Genomic DNA, 20,965 nt, shown 5'->3' on the forward strand with positions numbered 1-20,965 from the left:
CTGAGATTTTCCAGCACTTTCTCTTTCAGATTCCAGTGTCCGCAGTGTTTTGTTTGCTCTGGTCTAAAGATTTGTTTCCCCCTAATACATTTAAAAGGTACAAGCGGCGGTCTAATCAGGATCAGAACTCATCCACCAAGGCCATTTTATTAATTCTTAAAGAAAGAATTATGCCACAGGGCTGCACGAAGGAGTAAAAGTGGCTGATGCAACAATGAAAGAGTATTTTTCCCAATGCCCTTTTACTTGAGGGTGGGGGGGAGCGGCTGGTGACAGCTTAGCATTCTGATGGTTCTGACCCGCTGTGCCAGGAGAAGACAGATCTCAGGCCTAATGTCAGCCAGGCCTGGTGGATGTGCGCTGAGTGATTAAGTAGACAGTATAGAGCTGGACAGACCCCACAGCAGCTGCACACAGCACGTGGCTGGTACATTACTGACAGCCATCTGGCTGTGAACAAGAGAGGACAGCAGCACTCCAGAGATGCTGTGGAAAACATTGCAATTTAATTCGATTTCCACCAGACATCTCCTCCTGTTGCTCTGTGGGGTGGCATGGTGATTAGCACTGCTGCATCACAGTGCCCAGGGACCCGGGTTCAGTTTCTGGCTTGGATCGCTGTCTGTGCAGAGTCTGCACGTTCTGTCTGCATGCTTTTCCTCCAAATGCTCCAGTTTCCATAAAACCATGAGATATAGGAGCAGAATTAGGCCACTCGGCCCATTGAGTCTGCTCCACCATTCAATCATGGCTGATATTTTTCTCATCCCCATTCTCCTGCAGTTTCCCCATAACCCCTGATCCCCTTATTCATCAAGAACTTATCTATCTCTGTCTTAAAGACACTCACTGACCCGGCCTCCACAGCCTTCTGCGGCAAAGAGTTTCACAGATTCACCATTCTCCAGCTGAAGAAATTCCTCCTCATCTCTGTTTTAAAAGATCGTCCCGTTATTCTGAGGTTTCCTCCCACAGTCCAAAGATGTGCGGGTTAGGTGGATTGGCCATGCTAAATTGCCCCTTAGCTTTCATGGATTAGCAGGGTAAATACGTGGGGGTGTGGAGTTAGGGACTGTTGTCGGTGCAGTCTCGATGGGCCGAATGGCCTCTTTCTGCACAGTTGGGATTTTATAACCCTACGATTGAGGCACTTCCAGCAGCGGTCACCATTGGTTGCTCAGGAGTGGGGAGCCTGGCTGTTCTTATTTTGTCTGTTCCCTTGTTAGCCTGGGAGGGCTGAGGCCAACCACAGCTCCTGGACTGCAAACCTCAACTCAGTGTGGAGCAACTCAGCTGCCTTTAGCCAGAGGCTGGCCACCCACTGAGGTGTTAATGTGCTAGCTGGTTAAGCGTTCATTAAACCACTAACATGTCTGAATTATTCTACCTTGTCGCACAGGACGGGAAGCAGCTGATATCTGAGAAACCTGACACAGAACCCATTGTGAAGGAGAAACTCAGTTACCTGCACAGACTCTGGGATGACCTGGAGTCCACCACCAAGACCAAAGCCCAGTGCCTCTTTGATGCCAACCGCACGGAGCTCTTCACGCAGAGCTGCGCAGACCTGGACGCCTGGCTCAATAACCTGGACGCGCAACTACAGTCAGACGATCACGGCAAGGATCTGACCAGTGTCAGCATCTTATTGAAGAAACAACAGGTATGAAGGGTGCTGTAGATTGCCTGCTAAACACGGAAACGTGCCCACGGGGGCAGCACAGTGGGTTAGCACTGCTACCTCACAGAGACAGGGACCCAGGTTCGATTCCCGGCTTGGGTCACTGTCTGTGTGGAGTTTGCACGTTCTCCCCATGTCTGCGTGGGTTTCCTCCGGGTGCTCCGGTTTCCTCCCACAGTCCAAAGACGTGCTGGTTAGGGCGCATTGGCTGTGTTAAATTCTCCCTCAGTGTACCCAAACAGGCACCGAAATGTGGCGACTGGGGGATTTCATAGTAACTTCATCGCAGTGTTAGTGTAAGCCAACTTGTAACTAAGAAATAAACTTTATATTGGCAGTCCCAACCCCCCCTCTCCCCCCCCATGTGAGCAAATAGACAAACATATTTAATGCCCCTACGTTCTTATCTCCCTCTTTTAAAAACCAGAAGCAGGAGGAGGCCATTCGGCCCTTCGAGTCTGCTCCACCATTCATTTTGATCATGGCTGATCATCAAGTTCTATATTCTGATTCCCCCCTTCCCCCCATATCCCTTGATCCCTTTAGCCCCAAGAGATATATCTAATTCCTTCTTGATGTGGAGATGCCAGTGTTGGACTGGGGTGGGCACAGTAAGAAGTCTCACAACAGGTCAAAGCCCAACAGGTTAATTTGGCATCACGAGCTTTCGGAACGCCATTCCTTCATTAGGTGAGTCATTTCTTCTTGAAATCGGCACGGGGGCACAGTGGTTAGCACTGCTTTCCTCACAGCACCAGGGACTCGGGTTCGATTCCTGGCTCGGGTCACTGTGCAGAGTCTGCACGTTCTCCCCCCCGTGTCTGTGTGGGTTTCCTCCCACAGGCCAAAGATATGCAGGTTAGGTGGATTGGCCATGCTAAATTGCCCCTTAGTGTCCAAAGATACGGGGGTTAGGTGGATTGGCCATGCCAAATTAACCCTTAGTGTCCTGGTATGTGTAGGTTAGAGGGATTAGTGGAGTAAATATGTGGGGTTATGGGGAGAGGGCCTGGGTGAGATTGTGGTCGGTTAGACTGGATGGGTTGAATGGCCTTTTCTGCAGTGTAGGGATTCTGTGATTTCAGTTGAATCTGGCCACCTTGTCGTACTGGATCATAAAGTGTTAAAAAATCGCCAGAGGTTCCTTGATGGTGGAGAATCCAAAATATTCAACAGTGAAATGACATATCCTGATTCAGGTTAAATTTTGAAAGTGCGGGCTTAACAATAACCAGCTGAAGGTTTACCGACTCCCCAGCACTTAGCTGAGAAACATCAGCAACCTACATGAACATCACTTCTGTCCCTGAGCTGCACCGTGTTTGTGTGAGGAATATCCCTTTTTCCTGAGCTTAACCCCACCCCATCTTTACCACGACCTTTAAACCCAACTCTTTGTCCGGTGAGGCCCTCCCCTTCTCCTTCCCCCCCAGCCAGGGGCAGCATGGTGGCACAGTGGGTTAGCACCTCTTGCCTCACAGTGCCAGGGATCCGGGTTTGACTCCCAGCTCGGGTCGCTGTCTGTGTGGAGTCTGCACATTCTCCCCATGTCTGTGTGGGTTTCCTCCGGGTGCTCCCGTTTCCTCCCACAGTCCGAAAGACGTGCCGGTTAGGCGCATTGGCCGTGCTAAATTCCCCCTCAGTGTAACCTGAACAGGCACCGGAATGTGGCGACTAGGGGATTTTTCACAGTAACTTCAATGGTTAGGTGAATTGGCCATGCTTAATTGCCCGTTAGTGGACTAGCTAAAGGTAAATGCACGGGATAATGGAGATAGGGCCTGGGTGGGATTGTGGTTGGTGCAGACTCGATGGGCCAAATGGCCTCCTTCTACACTGTAGGATTCTATGATTCTGTTCTCTGATTGCAGTGTTAATGTAAGCCTACTTGTGACACTAATAAATAAACTTCAAACTCTGCGCAGCAACAGAGTTTTTCACATTAATATATTTCCGCAGCTGGGTTGAGAGGTTTTCTTTGACACTCCCCCCCCCACCGCCCGGTTTTCCTTTCTTGACCCTGAATTGCTAATTGAGTTTTCCCCCTTGTCACGTACCTTGAAGATGCTGGAGAATCAGATGAAAGTCCGTCAGAAGGAGGTGGAAGAGTTGAAGCTTCAGGCACAGGCGCTGGGTCAGGAGGATACCAACATTGTGGAGGTGGACTCCAAGCAGAAGAGGGTGGAGGAACGCTTCCAGGAACTGCTGAAACCTATCGAGGAGAGGCGGAGGAATCTCATGGCTTCCAAGGAAGGCCATCAGTTCAACAGGGATTTGGAGGATGAAATTGTAAGTACTCTCCTTAATATTTCAGAAGGCAATCCTAATCACTTCTAGTTGTCTACCCATATCACCTTATCCCTTTTTTATCAGAAATATACCTATCTCCTTCTTGAAACCATTCAATGATTTAGACTCCACCACTGTGCTATGGGGCATTGAGTTCCACACATTCACCACCCTCTGTGAGAAGTAGCTCCTCCTCAGCTCAGTTTTAAATCTATCGCTTCTCAACTATACCCTGTAACCTCTTGTTCTAGATTGCCCCATAAGAGGAAACATTTAGTCTACATTTACTATATCAATCCCTTTTAAAATTTTATATACCTCGATCAGATTCCCTCTCACCCTTCTAAACTCCAGTGAGTGCACACCCAAACTGTTTAATCTCTCTTGGTACGTCAGCAGTGGCACAGTTGTTAGCACTGCTGTTTCACAGCACCACGGATCCGGGTACGATTCCCGGCTCGGGCCACTGTCTTGTGTGGAGTCTGCATGTTCTTCCCATGTCTGCATGGGTTTCTGGGTGCTCCGGTTTCCTCCCACAGTCCGAAAGACATGCTGGTTAGGGTGCATTGCACCATGCTAAATTCTCCCTCAGTGTAACCCCAACAGGCGCCGGAATGTTGACAATTTGGATATTTTTCCTCCGGGTGCTCCGGTTTCCTCCCACAGTCCAAAAGATGTGCTGGTTAGATGCTAAATCCTCCCTGAGTGTAACCCGAATAGTGTGGCGACTAGCAGATTTTCACAGTAACTTCGTTGCAGTGTTAATGTAAGCCCACTTGTGACACTAATAAATAAACTTAAATCCTTTCATCTCTGGAATCCCCTTTTAAGTTGCAGAGAAGCATTTACCTGTACACGAGGGAGAATTTTTTTTTCACACTACCAATTTTACTGCAACAGCAACTTGGAGGAAGGTGGGGATGGAAAATTAGACCTGTTTTTAATTTTTTTTACAATGTCTCTAGTGTCTTGTAAACCCAGTGACTAGCTAACATTAAATCAATTGTTCTGATCTTATTTCTTTATCTCTTTCTCTCTAGCTGTGGGTAAATGAACGGATGCCATTAGCAACCTCAACTGACCATGGCAACAACCTGCCAACTGTGCAGCTACTCATTAAAAAGAACCAGGTGAGACGGGAATCCGAGGTAAGCCGTATATGGACGTGTCTGCACACCCCAGTGTTAACTGGGTAATAAAGGACTGGCTAAGCAGCTGCTCCTATCCATGTGTTACATAATATTCACAATTACCTTGCATTTGGACAGTTCCACCATCCTTTACGGGTCCCACTGTAGAACCTTGGATTTGATTTATTATTATTGTCACATGCATTGGGATACAGTGAAAAGTATTGTTTCTTGCGCGCTGTACAGACAAAGCACACTGTTTTTGCAGTCTTGGGCAGAGCAGGAGCCCATACCAAGCTGTGATACAACCAGAAAGAATGCTTTCTATGGTGCATCTGAAAAAGTTGGTGAGAGTCGTAGCGGACATGCCAAATTTCCTTAGTCTTCTGAGAAAGTAGAGGCGTTGGTGGGGCTTTCTTAACTATAGTGTCGGCGTGGGGAGCAACCAGGACTTAATTACAATTTGTACAACTGATATATTTGACTTGATTTGATTTATTATTGTCACATGTATTGGGATACAGTGAAAAGTATTGTTTCTTGTGTGCTATACAGTAAAAGCATACCATTCATAGAGAAGGAAAGGAGAGAGCGCAGAATGTAGGGTTACAGTCACAGCGAGGGTGTAGAGAAAGATTAACTTAATGCGAGGTAGGTCCATTCAAAAGTCTGGCAGCAGCAGGGAAGAAGCTGTTCTCGAGTCGGTTGGTACATGACCTCATAGAGTCATAGAGGTTTACAGCATGGAAACAGGCCCTTCGGCCCAACTTGTCCAGGCCACCCTTTTTTTAAAAACCTCTAAACTAATCCCAATTGCCTGCGTTTGGCCCATATCCCTCTATACCCATCTTACCCATGGAACTATCTAAATGCTTTTTAAAACACAAAATTGTACCCTCCTCTACTACTACCTCTGGCAGCTCGTTCCAGACACTCACCACCCTCTGTGGAGAAAAAGTTGCCCCTCTTTTGTATCTCTCCCCTCTCACCTTAAACCTATGCCCTTTAGTTTTAGGCTCCTCTACCTTTGGGAAAAGATATTGACTTTCTAGCTGATCTACACCCCTCAGAGTTTTGTATCCTTTTCCCCGATGGAAGAAGGTGGAAAAGAGAATGTTCGGGGTGTGCGGGGTCCTTTTACCCATATTATATTGCATTGGCCAAGCATTTGCCCCCTCAGTCAGCCTGTCCAAGTCATCCTGCATCCTCCTAGCATCCTGGAACCCTCTGCCTTAACCCTGCTGTGATAAACATTCACCGGATAAATGGCAGCAGTTCATCTTAAAACCCACAGCTAGCCAAAGCCACCACTGCCATCTCTAGGGTAACTAGACATGAATGATAAATGCCAGTTAGGCAGCAACTCCCAAATCCCGAGAATAAATACAAAAGAAAATTAAAAATATCTTGTCGCTCATTGTCAGATCTGGCCCTTGACCTGTTCAGTTGTAATGGGAAATGTAAAGAGATCAGAACATGGAAGTCTCTAACCCAACCTCTCCCTGGGCAGTAAGGGAGAGAAAAATCCAGCTCTTGTCTAAGCTCCCATGAACCTACAAGTAGGTAACTGTTGCATTAAAACTGTAGCCAGTGGGTGGCACCGTGATTAGCACTGCTGCCTCCCAGCGCCAGGGACCCAGGTTCAATTCCAGCCTTGGGTGACTGAGTGGAATGTGCACTTTCTCCCTGTGTCTTCATGGGTTTCCTCTGGGTGCTCCAGTTTCCTCCCATACTCCAAAGATGTATAGGTTAGGGGGAATTGGCAATGTTAAATTGCCCCTTAGTGTCCAAAGATGTGCAGGTTAGGTAGATTGGCAATGTTAAAATTGTCCCTTAGTGTCCAAAGATGTGTAGGTTAGGGAGCTTGGCCATTCTAAATTGCCCTTTTATTGTTCCAAGATGTGCAGTTTAGGTGGATTGGCCTTGCTAAATGGCCGCTTGGTATCCCAAGATGTGTAGGTTAGGAGAATTAGCAGGTAAAAATGTGGTGTTACGAGGATAGGCCTGCGTAAGATGCTGAGTCAGCGAGTCAGTGCAGACCTGATGGGCTGGATGGCCTCCTTCTGCACTGTAGGGATTCTATAAGCATCAGCAAGGTCAGGGTAGACAACTGGGCTACTGGGGCATTTTTCACTACATTTGCCTGTGACTGCCACTCGAATAGGAAGAACATGGTGAGTGGGTTGGAGCACTCGGTTTCAGTGTGGCACAGTGTGCATCTGTTGAAGATAACAATGAAAGTGAAGACATGCTTATCATTTCTTTGTTGTTGTTCAGACCCTACAGAAGGAGATCCAGGGCCACCAGCCTCGGATAGATGACATTGCTGATCGGGGGGAGACCATGTCCAAGGTGGGCCGCGTCGACTCTGAGGTGCTGCGGGCCCGTCTGGAAGACCTGCAGGGCATGTGGAAGGAATTGATCGAGGAGACTGACGGGCGCAACGGCCGCCTGCAGGAGTCTCACAAGGCGCAGCAATTCTACTTTGACGCGGCGGAAGCAGAGGCCTGGATGGGTGAACAGGAGCTTCACATGATGTCGGAAGAGAGAGCGAAGGTGCGACAAAGTCACTGCATTGGTTAAAGACGGAGGAAAGTTTCAGGGGGAGAAAGCTGTAACGTTTTGAGGCAGGGAAAGGCATTCCTTTTAAAAAAAATTGTTTGAGCTTGGGGTGGCACAGTGGGTTAGGACAGCTGTTTTACAGTGCCATGGACCCGGGTTCGATTCCCAGCTGGGGTCACTGTCTGTGTGGAGTCTGCACGTTCTCCCCGAGTCTACGTGGGTTTCCTCCGTGTGTTCCGGTTTCCTCCTACAGTCCAAAAGACTTTTGCATTGGCCATGCCAAATTCTCCTCAATGTACCTGAACAGGGGCTAGAGTGTGGCGACTAGGGGATTTTCACAGTAACTGCATTGCAGTGTTAATGTAAGCCTACTTGCGACACTAATAAATAAACTAAACTAAAACTAAACCCGGATTTGATTTCAGTCTTGGGTAACTGTGTGGAGTCTGCACATTGTCCCTGTGTCTGCATGGGTTTCCTACCACAGTCCAAAGGTGTGAAGGTTTGGTAGATTGGCCACGCTAAAATAGAATCATAGATGTTTACAGCATGGAAACAGGCCCTTTGGCCTAACTTACTCATTCTGCCCTTAATTTTTAAATCCCTATGCCTGCATTTGGCCCATACCCACCTTACCCATGTAACTGTCTAAACACTTTTTAAAAGACAAAATTGTACCCACCTTCAATACTACCTCTGGGCAGCTTGTTCCAGACACTCACCACCCTCTGTGTGGATTACCCCTTAGTGTCCAAAGATGTGCAGGTTAGGTAGATTGGCCACACTCCTGCTTTTTCCCCATAACCCCTGATCCCCTTATTGATCAAGAACCTATCTATCTCTGTCTTAAAGACACTCAATGACCCGGCCTCCACAGCCTTCTGCGGCAAAGTTTTCCACAGATTCCCCACTCTCTGGCTGAAGAAATTCCACCTCATCTCTGTTTTAAAGGATCGTTCCTTTAGCCTGAAGTTGTGCCCAAGTGCATCTGACAATATCTCAGGAAAAATAAGATGCTAATAAAGCACCAAATACAGAAATCTATTGACAGTTTTGCAGTATTGAGAGTTGTTTTACACTTCCATGCACCCCTGGCCCTCCATCATCACCCCCATCCCCATTTCATTTGGTGTGTCGGATTTCTTCTTCACTGATTTTGATTTATTATTGTCACATGCATTGGGATACAGTGAAAAGTATCGTTTCTTGCACCCTATACAGGCAAAGCATATCATTCATAGAGAAGGAAAGGAGAGAGTGCAGAATGTAGTGTTACAGTCATAGCTAGGGTGTAGAGAAAGATCAACTTAATGCAAGATAGGTCCATTCAAACGTCTGACAGCAGCAGGGAAGAAGCTGTTCTTTAGTCAGTTGGTACGTGACCTCAGACTTTTGTATCTTTTTCCCAACGGAAGAAGGTGGAAGAGAGAATGTCCGGGTGTGTGGGGTCCTTAATTATGCCGGCTGCTTTTCCCGAGACAGCGGAAAGTGTAGACAGAGTCAATGGATGGGAGGCTGGTTTGCGTGATGGATTGGGCGTTGTATTGTGAAGTATCCTGCTCTGTTTCACTACCTTGTTGTGTTTGAAAAGGACGAACAGAGTGCAATGGCGATGGTGAAGAAACACCAGGTGGTGGAGCAGTCGCTGGAGGACTATGCGCAGACCATCCACCAACTCTCCAACCTGAGCAGGAACCTCGTAACAAACAACCATCCTGAGAGGTCAGTGTCAAGAACATGTTGCAAGGGATGCACTGCCAAGTGAGGTGGTTGAGGCAGACACGTTGGCGACATTTAAGACTTATCTTGATGGGCACATGAACAAACGGGGAATAGAGGGGTATAAACGGTTGGTTAGACAGGTAAATGTGATCAGCGCAGGATTGGTGGGCCGAAGGGCCTGTTCCTGCGCAGTACTGTTCTTTGATCTTGGAGTAGCTACTTCCGTTTCATCTGCGCAGTTCCCATCGGCTGTGAGTCCCGCCAAAGTTCCGCACCCTTTTGCGGGACCGTTACCCTGGATTGATTTCCCTCTCTGGGAGGGTGGAGTGGAGACAACAGGGTTGCACTTTCCTCCCTTGGAACAACACGGTAGCACAGTGCCTCACAGCGCCAGGGACCCGGGTTCGATTCCCATCTTGGGTCACTATCTGTGTGGAGTCTGCATGTTCTCCCCATGTCTGCATGGGTTTCCTCCAGGTGCTCCAGTTTCCTTCCACAGTCTGAAAGATGTGCGGGTTAGATAGATTGACCATGCTAAATTGCCCCATTGGGCAGCCTGAGATAGGAGCCTTCGTGGATTGTGGTTGTTACAGACTCAATGGGCAGAATAGCCTCCTTCTATACTGTCGGGATTCTATGATTCTGTTGACTCTCGTGGTTACCTACAGGATAGATCCCACAATGTGCGCGAACCCTTTGACCTATGTGAATAGTATGTTAATTAAACTAGTGTTTATTAACACTAGTGTTTATTTAAGTACTTTGAGTACATATTAATAGGGGGCAGTGGCACAGTGATTAGCACTGCTGCCGCATAGCACCAGGGACCTGGGTTCAATTCTCGGCTTGGGTTACTGTCTATGGAGTTTGCATGGTCTCCCTGTGAGTGCGTGGGTTACGTCAGGCTGCTCTAGTTTACTCTCACAGACTGAAAGATGTTTAGGTTAGGTGGATTGACCATGCCAAATTCCCCCTTAGTGTCCAAAGATGTGTAGGTTCAGGGGATTGGCCATGCTAAATTGCCCCTTAGTGTCCAAAGATGTGCAGGTTAGATGGATTGGCCATGCTAAATTGCCTCTTCGGGCAATCTGAGATAGGGCCTGGGTGGATTGTGTTTGGTGCAGACCTGATGGGCTGAATGGCCTCCTTCTGCACTGTAGGGATTCTGTGATTCTGTGATTCTATGACTGCTGGGACACAGGTATGTGAGAGGGGAGCTGTGAGACTGAACGGAGCTCGTTAAGGATATTAAGGAAAGGGTCTGTGTTTATTGGTTTTACCTTCACCAACTGTTTGAATTCTATTAACAACCTTCAGGACCCAGACCCATTAATTGCTTATGTACAGGGACATCTAACACTCCCTTAGAATTGAGGTGAGAGTGCCCCCTCACCTGCCTCATTCAAACATTAATGTGTTGTATTAGCAGTGGTGTAGTGGCATTATCATTGGACTAGTGGTACAGAGACCTGGAGGGACTCGGGTTCGAATCCCACCATGGCAGATGATGAAATTTGAATTCAATAAAAAGTATCTGGAATTAACCTACTGATGACCCATTGTTGGAAAAACCCATCTGGTTCCCTTTAGGGAAGGAAATCTGCCGTCCTTGCCAGATCTGGCCTACATGTGACTCCGGAGCCACAGCAATGTGGTTGACTCCCAACTGCCCTCTGAAATGGAAAGCAACTGGAGATGGGCAATGAGCCCCACATCCTGTAAAATGAATAAATTAAAAAAAAGTTCCAGGCACATTCCTGGTTCATCCCCTGGGAATAAATAGACTTCTGGACAGCTGAACAGTTGCAGCTGCATAAGGTGCTGGTGAGGCCACACCTGGAGTTACTGTGTCCAGTTTTGGTCTCCTTACTTGAGAAAGGATATACTGGCACTGGAGGGGATGCAGAGGAGATTCACTAGGGTGATTCTGGAGTTGAGAGGGTTGGCTTATGAGGAGAGACTGAGTAGACTGGGACTATACTCATTGGAATTCAGAAGAGTGAGGGAGATCTTATAGAAACATATAAGATTATGAAGAGATTAGATAAGATAGAAGCAGGGAAGTTGTTTCCACTGGTGGGTGAAACTAGAACTCGGGGGCACAGCCTCAAAATAAGGGGGAGCAGATTTAGGACTGAGTTGAGGAGGAACTTCTTCACCCAAAGGGTTGTGAATCTGTGGAATTCCCTGCCCAGTTGAGGCTACCTCACTGAATGTTTTTAAGGCAAGGATAGATAGATTTTTGAACAGTGAAGGAATTAAGGGTTATGGTGAGCGGGTGGGTAAGTGGAGCTGAGTCCACGAAAAGATCAGCCATGATCTTAGTGAATGACAGAGCAGGCTCGAGGGGCCAGATGGCCGACTCCTACTCCTAGTTCTTAGAAACAATTGGCGCTCCTCCACTCCAGAGTTCCTGAGATGTAACTCCTCATGTTCCTTCTTCTGTCTCTTGGATTGCTCAGTGACCGGATAACTCTGAGGCAGTCGCAGGTGGACAAGTTGTACGCTGGGCTGAAGGACCTGGCGGAGGAAAGAAGGGAAAAGCTCCAGGAGAGGCTGCGGCTTTGCCAGCTCAAACGGGAAGTGGATGACCTGGAACAGTGGATCGCAGAGCGGGAGATTGTGGCTGGCTCCCACGAGCTGGGTCAGGATTATGAGCACGTGACTGTGAGTAAAGGGCTAACGTTATTCTCCCCTCTTGCCAATTCTCCATGAAAGAACTGTTTCCTTCTGTCGCTCCCCACCCGTTCCCCTTCTCATGCGAGTAGTGTTAAACCATAGAAACTTACCTTTCTGAAGCTCCCCCTCATTCACTCCCTTACAAGACTACAGCAACATGGTCCCATGCTTTGCTCCTTCTTACCTTGCTTCTAAATTTCAGGGCTGGCCTATTCTTGGAGGCTCAAGTGCACTCTGTACTTTAACAAGTCAGGGCAGATGCCTCAAGGTGCTCAATGAAGCTCGCCTGATCTGTAACCCTTTATGTTGAATTTGGCTAGGATGAGCATGAGGAGTTTTATTCCAGCTGTGACTCAACTGACCCACGAGGAGCTTTTATCAAAAACAAAGTTTAATTTGGAATATTGTTGACATGTATAGTAAGACAATTAGCAAGAACTTTTCACAATTACAAACAACAAACACAGCAACCACGGTAATGTACAACTTTTGAGGAAATATCTCTAACGTGTCCCCAACCAAAGCCAACATCTAATAGACCAACTCTTCCAAATAAACACAATACGGCCTAGGTTAATGCCCACTTGTTACAGGAATCCAGCCTCCTGGGCTGAATGCTGAAAATCCCCCGTGAAAAAGCTCAGAAGAGGTTGTAGTCGAATCTGTTTCACAAACAGCTTCCATAAGGCAGGATAGCAAAAAGCCCCTCCTTCGGCGAACTGATAGTCGTTTCAGAACCAAACAAAGAGAAGAACAGGGGGCGAGAGAGAGAGACTGCCTCTTACCTTGCTGTGAAACTGTTTCCAACACACACTCCAAAATTACCCCTTAGTGTCCAAAGATATGCAGGTTAGGTAGATTGGCCGTGCTAAATTGACTGTTAGTGTCAGTTGGATTGGCAAGGTAAATATATGGGGATAGGGCCTGAGTGGGACAGTTGTTGGTGCAGGCTCGATGAGCCAAATGCCTCCTTCTGCACTGTAAGAATTTTATTCTATGATTCAGTGACTTGATGTGAGTTGCTGTACAGTGTGCAGCTAAATACTGAAATGGGTGAATGCTTCAGCTAAAACAGCAGATGGACCTTGCTCAAACGTGTATCGAACTGTCCCTTTGCCAATCCAGATTTAGTATTGCTCAAACGAGTCCAGCTGCCGATGCACTGACCGAGAGTGATCCCTCCCGCCTCTCTCCGGTTTTTTTGCACAGATGCTGCGTGACAAATTCCGTGAGTTTGCCCGGGACACCAGCAACATTGGGCAGGAGCGTGTTGACTCTGTGAACCGCATGGCGGATGAGCAGATCGACCTGGGTCACTCAGAGAACGCCACCATTGCCGAGTGGAAGGACGGACTGAACGAGGCCTGGGCCGATCTGCTGGAGCTGATCGACACCCGCACGCAGATGCTGGCCGCCTCGTACGAGCTGCACAGCTTCTACCATGACGCCAGGGAGACGCTCGACCGCATCCGGGAGAAGGAGAAGCAGCTCCCGGAGGAAGTGGGACGGGATCTCAAGACCGTGGAGAGAATGCACCGAATGCACACGACTTATGAGCATGACATACAAGCACTGAGCACCCAGGTGAGTGCGGAAAACTTCCCTTCCTCTGTGGTCTTCATCTTCTTTTCCTCTCTTGTTCACCAGACTGATTCCTGGCGCGGCAGGTTTTTGATTTGATTCTTGATTTGATATTTTGTTTTATTTTTGATTTGATGTTTGATTTGATTCTGAATTTTGATTTGATTTGTTTTTTGATTTGATTTAGATTTGATATTTTATTTTTGATTTGATATTTGATTTGATTTAATTTTGATTTTTGATTTGATTGTTGATTTGATTTGATTTTTGATTTAATTTTGATTTTTAATTTGATTTGATATTTGATTTCATTTTGATTTTGATTTGATTTATTATTGTCACAAGTATTAACATACAGTGAAAAGTATTATTTCTTGCGTGCCATACAGACAAAGCATACTGTTCATAGAGATGGAAACAAGAGAGTGCAGAATGTAGCGTTACAGTCATAGCTAGGGTGTAGAGAAAGATCAACTTAATGCGAGGCAGGTCCATTCAAAAGTCTGGTGGTAGCAGGGAAGAAGCTGTTCTTGTGTTGGTTGGGTTGTGACCTCAGACTTTTATATCTTCTCCCCAACGGAAGAAGGTGGAAGAGAGAATGGCTGGGGTGCGTGGGGTCCTTGATTATGCTGGCTGCTTTTCCCAAGGCGGCAGGAAGTGTAGACAGAGTCAATGGATGGGAGGCTGGTTTGTGTGATGGATTGGGCTACATTCATGATCTTTTGTAGTTCCTTGTGGTCTTGGGCAGAGCAGGAGCCCAGACCAAGCTGTGATACAACCAGAAAGAATGCTTTCTATGGTGCTGATATGCCAGATTTCTTTAGTCTTCTGAGAAAGTAGCTATAGTCAACATCTTTTCCCAAAGGTAGAGGAGTCTAAAACAAGACAGGAAAGTGAGAAGGGAGAGATACAAAAGACATTTTTCCCAAAGGTAGGGGAGTCGAAAACTAGAGGGCATAAGTTTAAGGTGAGAGGGGAGAGATACAAAAGGGTCCAGAGGGGCAATTTTTTTACACAGAGGATGGTGAGTGTCTGGAATGAGCTGCCAGAGGCAGTAGTAGAGGCGGGTACAATTTTATCTTTTAAAAAGCGTTTAGACAGTTACATGGGTAAGATGGGTATAGAGGGATATGGGCAAAACGTGGGCAATTGGGACCAGCTTAGGGTTTAAAAACCGGGCAGTGTGGACATGTTCCATGCTGTAAACCTCTATGAGGAGAGACTAAGTTGGTTCGGATTATATTCACTGGAGTTGAGGAGACTGAGAGGGGATCTCACAGAAATTTATAAAATTCTAACAGGGTTAGACAGGGTAGATTCAGAAAGAATGTTCCCGATGGTGGGGGGAATCCAGAATTAGGGGTGATAGTTTTAGGATAAGGGGTAAACCTTATAGAACTGAGGTGAGAGGAAATTTCTTCACCCAGAGAGTGGTGGAATTCACTGCCACAGAAAGTAGTTGAGGCCAAAACGTTGTGTGATTTCAGGAAGGAATTAGATATCGCTCTTGGGGCTAAAGGGATTGACGGCTATGGGGGGGGGGGGGAATCAGGATATTGAATTGGATGATCAGCCATGATCAGAATGAATGGCGGGGCAAGCTAGAAGGACCGAACGGCCTCCTCCTGCTTCTAGTTTCTGTGTTTGGCTGTTTCCCTGCCTCATTCTCTTTCGCCTCTTCATGTTTTCCGGACGGCACAGAGGTTAGCATTACTGCCTCACAGTGCCAGGGACCCAGGTTCGAGTCCCAGCTTGGGTCACTGTCTGTGTGGAGCCTGCACATTCTCCCCATGTCTGCGTGGGTTTCTTCCTGATGCTCAGATTTTCTCCCACAGTCCGAAAGACGTGCAGTGGCCATGCTAAATTGTCCCTCAGTGTAACCTGAACAGGCGCCGGAGTGTGGCGATCTGGGGATTTTCACAGTAACTTCATTGCAGCGTTAATGTAAGCCTACTTGTGACACTAATAAATAAATTTTAAATTTTCCTCCATCTTGCTCAGTTTCATAACTGTTGTACATTTCCAGTGAATGTCATCTTTCTATCTGTCAGTTTTAAGCTAACGTTTTATTTTTCCAGAGTTTAACAGGGTGCAGAAGAAAGAAAGATATATAACTATAATTACAGCGGGTTTTAATGCTGGGGTGTCTCATTTAAAAGATGTCTTGAACAAGATTGCCTTTTTATACAAGTTCCATTGCAATCATCGTAACTCCTTCAATGTGCATTATTGTTCCTGTTGACTGTGTTTGCACGGCTGCTTCACAGCTCCTGGGACCCGGGTTTGATTCCTGGCTTGGGTCACTGTCTGTGCGGAGTTTGCACATTCTCCCCGTGTCTGCGTGGGCTTCGTCCGGGTGCTCCAGTTTCCTCCCAAAGTCTGAAGGATGTGCGGGTTAGGTGGATTGGCCATGCTAAATTGTCCCTTCATGCTCAAAGATATGTGGGTTAGGTGGATTGGCCATGATAAATTGCCCCTTAGTGTCCAAAGATGTGCGGGTTAGGTGGATTGGCCATGATAAATTGTTCCTTGGTGCCAGGGGGATTAGCAGGGTAAATGGATGGGGTAATGGGGATAGGGTCTGGGTGGGATTGTAGTCGCTATAAACCCAATGGACCGAATGGCCTCCTTCCACACTGTAGGGATTCTATGATTCCATGTTGTCGCTCTGTTTTTACCCTTAGATTTTGTCTCTTTATGTCACACAGGTGAAGCAAGTGCAGGATGATGCAGCCCGTCTCCGGTCAGCCTACGCTGGCGAGAAGGCCGAGGACATCCAGCGGCACGAGCTGACTGTCGTGGAGGCCTGGAACGCTCTCCTCAACGCCAGCAAAGGACGCAAGCAGCTCCTGTCAGACACCGTGGAAAAGTTCCGCTTCTTCAACCTCGTGCGGGCCCTCATGCTCTGGATGGATGACGTCAACAGGCAGATAGACACCCAGGAGAAGCCGAGGTAGCTGTACTCGCTGCGGCGTTCGAGGGAAGGACGGGGTAGCTGATCCCTGAAGGTCCTCTGGGAAGGTCATGCTCAGTGAACCCCTCCACACAGGGCGATACGGTGGTACAGTGGGTTAGCACTGCTGCCTCTCAGCGCCAAGGACCCAGGTTCAATTCCAGTTTCGGGTCACTGTCTGTGTGGAGATGGCATGTTCTCCCTGTGTCTGCGTGGGTTTCCTCCGGGTGCTCCGGTTTCCTCCCATGCTTCAAAGATGTGCCGGTTAGGTGGATTGGCCGTGCTAAATTGTCCCTCAGTGTCCAAAGATGTGCCGGTTAGGTGGATTGGCCATGCTAAATTGTCCCTCAGTGTACCCGAACAGGCACTGGAGTGTGGCGAGGAGGGAATTTTCACAGTAACTTCATTGCAGAGTTAATGTGAGCCTTCTTGTGACTAGGTATAGGTTTAAGATGAGAGGGGAGAGAGACAAAAGGGTCCAGAGGGGCAAATGTTTCACACAGAGGGTGGTGAGTGTCTGGAACAAGCATTAGAGGCGGGTGCAATTTTGTCTTTTAAAAAGTGTTTAGACAGTTACATGGGTACGATGGGTATAGAGGGATATGGGCCAAACGCAGGCAATTGGGACTAGCTTAGTGGTTAAAAAAAAAAGTTCACAGCATGGACAAGTTGGGCCCAAGGGCCTGTTTTTATGCTGTAAGCCTCCGTGTTTCTTAATGTCAGGGGGCTAGCTGGGGCAGATACATAAAGTTATGGGGATAGGCATGGGTGGGATTGAGGTAGGTGCAGACTCAATGGGCTGAATGGCCGCCTTCGGCACTGCAGGGATTCTGTGAGAGAAGGTATTCATTTTTTCTCTTTTCTATCAATATTGGATCCAAAAAACAATGCAGCACAAGAACAGGCCCTTCAGCCTCCAAGCTTCGGTCCGCTAAAAAATATCCTTCTGCCCTTACTCAGTCCGTATCCCCCTATTCCCTCCCTATTCATGTACCCAGCCAGATGCCTCTTAAATGTTGTTAATGTGCCTGCTTCCACCACCTCCTCTGGCAGCATGTTCCAGCACCCACCATGTGTGAAAAACTTCCCCTGCACATCTCCCTTAAACTCTCCCCCTCTCACCTTGAACCTGTGTCCCCCTTGTAATTGACACATCCATCCATCCTGAGGAAAAAGCTTCTGACTCTCCACCCTGTCTGCGTCTCTCATCATTTTGTAGACCTCTATCAGGCTTCCCCTCAGCCTCCGTCTTTCCAGAGAAAATAATCCAAGTTTATCCAACTTCTCGTGGCTGACACTTTTGAACCCAGGCAACATCCTGGTGAACCTTCTTTGCCCTGTCTCCAAAACTTCCATGTCCTTCTGGTAGTATGGCGACCAGAACTGCACACAATACTCCAAATGTGGCCTAACCAAGGTTTTATATTACTGCAACATGATTTCCCAACTCTGCAGACAGAGTTTGGATACTAAGAGGAAATTTAGCACTGCCAATCCACCTAACCTGTATATCTTTGGACGCTAAGGGACAATTCAGCATGGCCAATCCACCTAACCTGCACATCTTTGGGCACTAAGGGCAATTCAGCATGGCCAATCCACATAACCTGCACATCTTTGAAGTGTGGGAGGAAACCAGAGCACCCGGAGAAAACCCATGCAGACATGGGGTAGAACGTGCAACCCACACAGACAGTGACCCAAGCCGGGAATCTAACCCAAGTCCCTGACACCGTGAGACAGCAGTGCTAACCCACGGTGCCATCATGGCCACCAGGATGTTGCCCTGTCTCAGGGCGTTGGCTATGAGGAGATGTTGAATAAACTAGGAGGAGGTGTTATCACGGGACACTCACCACAAGAACTTTAGCTTTGAGATGGGCTGGATACGGTTTACGGATATGGTAAGCTGCCGTGGTTTATAGCAGACGGTCAGGCCAGTGGGAATCTCCAATCCGTGGTTTACAGACAGTATTGCAGGAGGTAAATGGGGTTTCTCGGTGAGCTTTCTGCCCAGCTGAACCTTTGCACTCTCATCTCGTAGGGACGTATCTTCAGCGGATCTGACCATCAAGAACCACCAGGGCATCAAGTCCGAAATCGATGCCCGTGATGACAGCTTTACGGCAAGCATTGAGATGGGCAACGCCCTTCTGGCCAAAAATCACTATGCTTCAGACGAGGTACTCCTAATCATGGTATAAAAGGAAATTTCTGAAGGTTTTGAACTCTGTTGGGTGGTAATTTCTGTGCATTCCATTTCAACAGCTACGGTGGTGACGAGGGACAGTTATAAAGCACAACAATATTTATCTACTCACCAGAATCACAGAGGTTTACAGCATGGAAGCAGGCCCTCTGGCCCAACTTGTCTGTGCTGTCCGTTTTTTAACCCTTAAGCTAGTCCCAATTGCCCACGTTTGGCCCAGATCCCTCTATACCCATCTTACCCATGTCTAAACACTTTTCAAAGAACAAAGAAAATTACAGCACAGGAACAGGCCCTTCGGCCCTCCTGCACCGACCATGCTGCCCAACCTAACTAAAACCCCCTACCCTTCTGGGAACCATATCCCTCTATTCCCATCCTATTCATGTATTTGTCCAGACACCCCTTAAAACTCACTATCGTATCCGCTTCCACTCCCTCCCCCGGCAACGAGTTCCAGGCACCCACCACCCTCTGTGTAAAAAATCTGCCTCGTACATCTCCTTTAAACCTTGCCCCTCGCACCTTAAACCTGTGCCTCCTAATAATTGATTCTTCTACCCTGAGAAAAAGCTTCTGACTATCCACTCAGTTCGTGCCCCTCATAACCTTAGAGAATTCTATCAGGTCGCTCCTCAACCTCCAGCAAGATCAAACCGAGTTTCTCCAACCTCTCCTCATAGCTAATGCCCTCCATACCAGGCAACATCCTGGTAAATCTTTTCTGTACCCTCTCCAAAGCCTCCACATCCTTCTGGTCATGTGGCGACCAGAATTGAACACAACATTCCAAGTGTTGCCTAACTTCGATAAAGCTGCAACATGACTTACCAACTCTGAAACTTAGAAGACAGAATTGTACCCACCTGTACTGCCTCTGGCAGCTTATACCAGACACTTACCACCCTCTGTGTGAAAAAATTGCCCCTCTGGACCCTTTTGTATCTCTCCCCTCTCACCTTAAACCTCTGCCCTCTAGTTTTAGACTCCCCTACCTTTGGGAAAAGATATTGACTATCTCGCTGATCTGAGCCCCTCATTATTTTATAGACCTCTATAAGATCATCCCTTCTACGCTCCAGAGAAAAAAGTCCCTGTCTATCCAGCCTCTCCTTATAACTCAAACCATCAAGTCTTTGTAGTCAGAACTTGAGTACTGCTGAAAAAAGACACGTGCTGTCGAAACTTTTCATCTTGCACTCATCGGTACCGCTGGAAAAAAAACAGACATGCTGTAGAAACGTTTCGTCCTGCACTCATCAGGACTAACAACCAATTTGAGATTCTGAGCTGAGTTCACAATGTGGCTGACTCACCGTTGCTGGAAGCTGTACCTAGTCATACAGAGGGCCCCTGTCCTCTGCTGAGAGAATGAACAAAGAAAAATACAGATAAAAGCAAAATACTGCAGATACTGAAATCTGAAGGAAAAGCAGAAAATGGTGGAAAATCCCAGCATGCCTGACGAAGGGTCATCCAGACTTGAAACATTGGCTCTATTCTCTCCCCACAGTTGCTTTCAGACCTGCTGAGATTTTCCAGCATTTTCTGTTGTTGTGAAAGAAACCTACAGCATGGGAACAGGCCCTTCGGCTCCTCCAAGGCCGTGCTGATCATGATGTCCTAACTACACTACAAGAAAAACCTCCTGTCCTTACTCGGTCTGTATCCCTCTCTTCCCTCCTTATTCATGTACAACCAAATGCCTCTTAAATGTTGCTAATGTGCCTGCTTCCACTGGCAGTGTGTTCCAGGCACCCAACACTCTCTGTGTGGGTTAGGTTGATTGACCGTGCTAAATTGCCCGTTAGTGTCAGGGGGACTAGGACTGTAAATGTGAGGGGTTATGGGGATAGGGCCTGTGTGGGATTGTTGTCACTGCAGGCTCGATGGGCCGAATGGTCTCCTTCTGCACTGTGCATTCTACGATTCAATGAGTACAAGGTCAAACGCTTTGACGATATATCAACATTACTCAAATCCTGGCAGCAGTACTGATGTTTTAATACAAATATAGCGCTTGCCTTTAATAGTAATGCCCTAATTAATGCACACAATATTGACACAAATGTTAAAATGGTCCGTTTGATCCCCTAGGGCAGAAAATGTTTCCTATTACCGTGTGAAAGAGGGTCGAAATGCCTGAGCAGACAAATTGA

The 20,965-nt window shown here is 47.4% G+C and overlaps 1 protein-coding gene across 4 annotated transcripts in view; it reads left to right on the forward strand.

Annotated features, from left to right (window-relative positions):
• LOC145337623 (spectrin beta chain, non-erythrocytic 1-like) overlaps positions 1–20,965 on the forward strand; it is a 304,515-nt gene that overhangs the window by 264,480 nt on the left and 19,070 nt on the right. For all 4 annotated transcript variants that reach the window (XM_080182424.1, XM_080182427.1, XM_080182425.1 and 1 more), the window contains 9 exons: positions 1,400–1,663; positions 3,746–3,970; positions 5,011–5,100; positions 7,378–7,656; positions 9,254–9,384; positions 11,847–12,051; positions 13,273–13,647; positions 16,353–16,597; positions 18,642–18,780. In XM_080182424.1, coding sequence (XP_080038550.1) covers positions 1,400–1,663; positions 3,746–3,970; positions 5,011–5,100; positions 7,378–7,656; positions 9,254–9,384; positions 11,847–12,051; positions 13,273–13,647; positions 16,353–16,597; positions 18,642–18,780 — 1,953 coding nt within the window. The remainder of the gene's footprint in view (positions 1–1,399; positions 1,664–3,745; positions 3,971–5,010; positions 5,101–7,377; positions 7,657–9,253; positions 9,385–11,846; positions 12,052–13,272; positions 13,648–16,352; positions 16,598–18,641; positions 18,781–20,965) is intronic.

Source organism: Carcharhinus amblyrhynchos, unplaced genomic scaffold (genome assembly GCF_965287045.1).
Source record: "Carcharhinus amblyrhynchos unplaced genomic scaffold, sCarAmb.v2.hapA scaffold_54, whole genome shotgun sequence".
Classification (NCBI taxonomy): Eukaryota; Metazoa; Chordata; class Chondrichthyes; order Carcharhiniformes; family Carcharhinidae; genus Carcharhinus; species Carcharhinus amblyrhynchos.